Genomic DNA, 6783 nt, shown 5'->3' with positions numbered 1-6783 from the left:
CAGTCAGGTTAATTTCAAAACCTGATGTATACCATTGCTAGTCAGATGCCTGTTCAATCATTCTGCCTTAATTTTAAGCTGCGTGTGGTTCTGTCACTGATTCAAACACTGAGCTCAACAATATTTAATAAAGACTCTGAAGCTAAAGCTAGGACCATCGGAAGTCATGTTTTGCTGCTCTCTTTACGTTAAATTTAAGTTGTTTCAGGGTAGAACTAGAAAATACCATTTGGCTGAAAAGGGCAGTGATCTAAAAGGCAGAACTGGAAACTAATTTCACTAATTAAGGTCAGCAGGCATCAGAGGACCTGTGTTTCCACTGCGCTTTGGATAACTGGGAGTAAGTCCCACCTCTGAGGCCAGATGGGATGAGGATCCAGCCGTGGTACAATGTCAGGGGTTTCCCGCCTCCCCTCCACGGGCATGGGGAACATCAATGGCGGCCAAGTTCTCCGCAGCCTTCCACTCACACTCTCAGACGACAGTGTCAAGCTTCTCACAGTTGAGCCCCCTTAAGGCCGGTTTTGATTTCCAATTTGCCACCCCCCAGGTTCAGGGTGAATAGATGATGGAGGGGGCTGAGGTTTCTTCTGCAGACGGGAGGTCCTTCTTAGTTCCCCGAATTCGGCACAGCCCGAACTTCATTGTCCTTTCCCACAGAAAACGTTCTTTGTTCTCAACTCACAGTGACATTTTAAATAGGTTTCCTCCTTTTACCATGCCCTCACTGTCACCAGCTCTGTGAGATGAATGAAAGAAAACACACACACACACACACACACACACACACACACACGCACACTCAGGAAGGGTTCCTGCGTTGTCAGCTTTCCTGAAAACTCTTTAACAATGAGGTCTTACACTGGTGAGAACACCCCCACAGGCATGTCTTGTGCCCCTTCTGAGAATCAGGAAGAGATGCTGGTGAAGGGTAGATACTGAACTTTTCATTCCATGAATTTGTTAGCTACCACTGTTTGTAAGACCTAGCTGGTGTATGACACAGTGAGTCTGCTACTCACCAGGATATATAGCAAACTGGAGGGGGTGGGGGAAGGGGACATGCTTCCTGTTTTACACTTCATTCGAAATCACCAAACGCTCAGAAAGGAAGATTCCATTCAACACTACCTAAATCATTTTTATACTCCTTACCAAATATATTTGATCTGAGAAACCTCTCTTCTTACTTTTTGGGAACATGCTTAAGAAATGTTTCAGTGCTGTGCATGACTTATTCACACCCTCCACCATCTTGCTCTTTGCGAGAAGACACGTGTCCACATGTGCTATCTAGAGTTAAAAATTGTGAGCCATGGATATGTACGAACACTTGCTTCACAAGTCTGAAGATCTAAGTAAAATTCCTCAGAAATCATGGGATGAGCTAGGTGTGGCCATGTCCTCCTGTTACTGAGCCTGGGAAGGTGCAGTGGAGACAGGAGGATGCCTGGGACTTGCTGTCTATCTAGCTTAAGGTTTGATGAAAGATGAGTGAATGAATTTGTAATGAATTTGTAGTAGCGGACACACCCAACTTCCTCCTCTGGCTTTTGTGCATGTGAATGAGCACACACACAGGCATACACACACTCGAATGCACACATGCATGTGCGTGCACACACACACACACACACACACACACATAAGAATTAAAATCAGAAGGTATTAAGTAGACTAGAAAAGTGTGGACATTACATTTCCTTTGTGTGCCTCTTCTTAGCCTCCCATCTCTCCAAATTACTACTGTCATGTTCACAAAAGGCTCTCTGAAGTTGAGGCAGAAGGGAATTTTTTCTTTGGGAAAGTACATACATATTTAAGGACAATAGAAAAGATGAATGTGGAAAATCAAAATCAAATTCAAGACATAAATGCAACAAAGATTGATAAAGCTTTTGCCTAATAGAACAGCCTCTACTTTATTTCAGGAAAACCTCTACTTCCATGTTGCTTAAATTCCACAAATCATCCATTTGTACAATGGGAAGCTTTTCTTTAAAAGATAAAACTAATCCCTTAAAGAACAATTTGTTCTTCAAGGAGAAATATTTTGAGTTATAGAAGTCAAAGGCAGACTTTAGATAAAACCTCGAGAAAAAGGAATAGCTTCTAATATTCTATAGCTAGTAAAAATAATTAAGGGTAATAATTAAATGACTATTTCAAAAATAGCTAGTGGGGAAGATTCTGAATATTTCTAAGACAAAAATAAAACCTGCTTGGTTATAGATATGCAACAACCTTGATTTGTTCACTATTCATTGTATATATGTACTGAAATATTATAGCCTAATCCATACATAGACATAACTCTGCATCATCAGTTATAACCAAGAATATGTGTTTCTAAAAAATCAGGTCCTAAATGCATACTTAAGATATAAGAACTGGGTAAATTGTTTCTCAGGGTAAAATACTCACAAGTCTACTATGAGTAGTCCTAGTCACAAGAATGACTATAGTTCAAACTCAATAAAACACTTTCTAAATAATAGCTCATGCTTTTAAATTTCCTATATTAAGTGGTGATTCTTTAAAAAATGATGTAAGGGTTGACCAGACGACAGTTACCTATCAAAGTCATCACAAAGTGTTCCTTGCCCTTTTCATGTAGCAAGTGGCTGAGGACTTCTTGTAGGAAATGCTCCCAGGAAGAGATTTAGGTTCTGTAGGATTCTTTGCCATGGAAGGTTTCCAGGCAAAGAAATGGGGGAGTGAGATCCGTGGCAGTCAGATGAAGGAGTTCAGTTCCCTAGCTTTAGCATGACAGGCAGTACCACCCTGTGGGTGTCAGAGCTGAACCTGGCTCCACTGTGTACACAGTAAACAGTCTAAACCACTGAATCCTCTCTCTACTCCTTAGAATAGGTTTGCCACCCTTACTTACTTAAATTAGTACTACTTACAGCATGGGAAGTTGGGCAACAATCAGTAAGAATCAGATAGTGTTTACTGAAGTTCAAACAATGGTTTATGAGTATTTATAGAAACATTACCAACGTTTCTATAAATGGACAGTTGTATGGCAATCACGTGTATATACTTTGTGCTGGCTAGTTTGATGTCAGCTAAAACAAGCTAGAGTCATCAGAAAGGAAGGAACCTCAATTGAGAAAATGTTTCAGGCTATAGGCAAGACTATAGGACATTTTATTTATTAGTGGTTGATGAGCAAACCAGCACACAGCATTCCTTCATGGTCTCTGCATCAACTCCTGCCTCCAGGCTCCTGTGCTGTTTGAGTGCCTGTCCTGACTTCCTTTTATGGTGAACTATGATGTAGAAGTATAATCCAAATAAACCATTTTCTCCCCAGGTTGCTTTTGGTCATTGTGTTCCATCACAGCAAGAGTAACCTTAACTAGTACAGAAATCAGTGCTAGAGTAATAGCGTGTTGCTGTAACAGACCTGAAGATGCTATTTTCTGGAGGCTTGTGGAAGGAATTTGGAAGTTTTGACTAGAAAAGCTGTGAGTGTTGAGAGCTCAGTGGGCTATTCTGTAGGAGTTTGGTGAATATGACTGTTGAAGGCTGTGCAGACAATGGAGGCTAGACTTGTGAAGTTTCAGAAGGAAGCCAAGACTCACTGGCCCTTTTGTGTGAAGAATCTGTGCTTCTGGTCATCTAGAGCTTAAGAGTTGGCTGTGTTTAACAATAGACCAGAACCACTAAAGTAAAACTTTTGCTTTGCTGGTAAAATGGATGCTGGTCAGGTGGGACTGAAGAATAAGCTCATTAGGAAGGGAGCAGCATCACTGAGGTAAAAATCTTCTGGGAAGTGTCCCTCGAGAGTCAGCACATAGAAGCTGTGTCTCAGAGGTGGTTGAGGTTGTACCAAGCCAAACTTGGTAGTGTTAGAGTCACCCAGATGGGATTGGTTTTGAAGGCTTGATGGGATCATGGGAAGCAGCTGAATTTTGGCAAGAAGCTAAGAAGTCATTGGTGAATGTTTAGCCTCTGTAGCAGCTGAAGATCCAGAATTGAAGGGATCGTACAGAGAAGTTGAGAGCCTAGAAAATGTTATTGGTGAAAGTGCAGCCTAGTTGCAGCGAGGACACTGCTATTTTGTAGACGACATTACCATGGGATGATCACGAAAAACAGCAGCAGTAATGGGGTGGAATCTTTCGGAGCTTAGAAAGCAAGCTGTGTGTGCTGCAGAGGGTGGAGCTAGAGAAAGAACCCTAGCTGTCTGGAGAAACCAAAAGATTATGAGTGAATTTCAAATATTGAACATTGACTTATTTACACTATTGGAGTTTGGTTTTGCATTGTTCAAATTGTTCACCTCTGCCTGGGTGCTTCTTTCTTAAAGTGATTGTGTGTGTGTGTGTGTGTGTGTGTGTGTGTGTGTGTGTGATATAAGATCATAAAGCTGAGAGACAAACTTTTTAAAAGAGAGACTCTGAGGTCCTACGGCTTTGGATTTTAAAAAAGACTGATTTTTTTAATACTCAGAACTTAATGGAGCATCATATAGTTTCAGTAAATAATTGATTTGTGCATGGTGTTCTAAAAGAATGACTAAATTATCAGTAGTAGCCAACCTGTATAATGCCAGACCTTTACTCCATGCCACCCCAAACAAGCATCTATGTACAAAGAAACAGTGTGGCTCTTTCTGTAAACTGTCTCAAATTACATAAGAACCTCTTCCCAATTGGTCTACCCTCCAAAATCATAAAAGGATGCTGCTTCTAAGACAGGTCATTATTGCACATGCACTCAAACCCTCATCTTATCCACAGCTACAACTTTTGCATTACAAAGATACAAAGAGCTTCCAAGTGTTAAAAAGAAGGGCAGCAGCGGAGACTGATTTTTTTTCTTTTAGATACAATGTTTAAAGTGTTTGAATTTATAAGGTTGTAGGGCTTTTTAAGCTTGTAAAATGTTTTATGTTATGAGGCGTTTAATAGTTGGTGATCTTGAGAATAAACAAGAAAGGAAAGACTGTGGCTTAACAGTGATGTCTTTGTGTCAACTTGACAAGGAGTCAATTGTTCTGTATAGTTTCATGTCAACTTGACACAAGCTAGAGTAATGTAAGATCATGCTGCTTGAGGATATTTTCTTAGGGATTGATGGGGGAAGAGTCAGCCCACTTGTACAGTGCTGCCCCTGGGCTGGTTATCCACAAGGACATTCTATAAATGAGCAGGCTGAATAAGCCATGAGGAGTAAGCCAGTAAGCAACACCCCTCCATGGCCTCTGTATTAACTCTGTATTGTCTCCAGGTTCTGCCCTGTTTGAGTTCCTGTCCTGGCTTTCTTCAGTGATGACTATGCTGTGAAAGAATACACCCCATAAACCCTTTCTTCCCCAATTTCCTTTTGGTCATGGTGTTTCATCATAGCAAAACTAACCATAAAACACATTCTTACACCAATAGCATGCACAGTTTTAGGGAGAGCAGAAAAAATAACCCAAAAGAAAGAAAACTCTAGAGCCTAGAGACAAAACGAAAAGGGACATAAAGTTGAAGGTGGGGCAACTAGACAGGCTGCAGGTTGCCTGTCAGGGTAGGGAAGGTCTTCCTACAGAAGATCCCCATGGGACAGGAGGCTTGGCCTTTTTTTTTTTTTTTTTTTTTTTTTTTTTTGCCTTAGTCATCTCTGACACACATATGAAGATACTCAGGAACTGCATCCTCTACCTTGCTGTGTGTTTTTTCAACCTGCAAGATTTAGAAGCAAAGTCGCATTGTTGAGTTAATACCATTTTTCTTTGACAGCATCTCCAAAAAGAAAACAAGCCACAAACACACCCTTCTCAAAAATGACTAATGAAGGTAATGGATGTGATACATTGGGCTTCATGGAGATTATAGACTGTGAGTTTCAGAATAAGGATCATTTGTACTAGCTTGTTCCCCCAAAGAATGCAAAGTGCCAATTATGGCATGAGCGGGGATTAGGTTCAGCTCCTGTTTTAATTTCTAAGAGTTCACTTTGTGTGTTCAAACACACTGCTGGAATAAAACATCCCCTGCTTTTTGCATTATCCTAAGTCCATTGTAGAACTTCCTTCTCGCAGAATGGTGGGTACTCTACTACCAGTCCTAAAGTTTAGTGTTTACATGCTTTCTCTGGGTGCACATTTTCCTTCTCACTAACGTCATAATATTTTTAGTTGTAGTGGGGTCAAATCCCTAGACGATCCCCAACATCCCTACCCTCTCTTCTACATAGGTCTTCTTTAATTACTGAATGGAATGCCTATCTAGATGCTGTGAGGGGGGGGGTTACAGATATAATAAAGTCCCCAGAAAATTCATTTTTTAAAAAAAAGGGTTGTTATCCTTGGAGTTCTAATCAGATGATATAGATATAGTAAGAAAAGACTAAACTTTATTATGATCTCAGTTCAGCCTCAAAAATTGATATCTAATACTCTAGTGAACTTGGAAGTGAGTCACAAACCACAGATTATGACAGCAGTCCCAACCAGAATCTCGATCTCAGTCATCACACTAGGTGGTCAGCCCTGAAAACATGCATACGTATAACACTATACAGACTGAACGTCTTATGTTTAGGAATACATCTATATACCTGCACCTATATGCATGCAATAATAATTATTGAAAAAAGAAATTTAAAGGAAAGTGGGGAATGGTGTATTGGCGGGTTTGGAGGGGGGGATAGAGAATTTCAAAAATAAGAATAAAAATGAACAACCCCAAACACATCATAGTACACATACACACACACACACACATATACACACACACACACACACATAAATTATATATATATATATATATATATATATATATA

The 6783-nt window shown here is 40.2% G+C and overlaps 1 protein-coding gene across 1 annotated transcript in view; it reads left to right on the top strand.

Annotated features, from left to right (window-relative positions):
• Positions 1–423: 423 nt before the first annotated feature.
• Positions 424–6783, top strand: part of Tmprss11a (transmembrane serine protease 11A) — a 55775-nt gene continuing 49415 nt past the window's right edge. The window contains exon 1 of the mRNA XM_021210321.1: positions 424–501. Within this exon, the coding sequence (XP_021065980.1) occupies positions 424–501 (78 nt within the window). The remainder of the gene's footprint in view (positions 502–6783) is intronic.

Source organism: Mus pahari, chromosome 13, assembly GCF_900095145.1.
Source record: "Mus pahari chromosome 13, PAHARI_EIJ_v1.1, whole genome shotgun sequence".
Classification (NCBI taxonomy): domain Eukaryota; kingdom Metazoa; phylum Chordata; class Mammalia; order Rodentia; family Muridae; genus Mus; species Mus pahari.
This window is presented reverse-complemented; position numbering and strand designations above follow the sequence as displayed.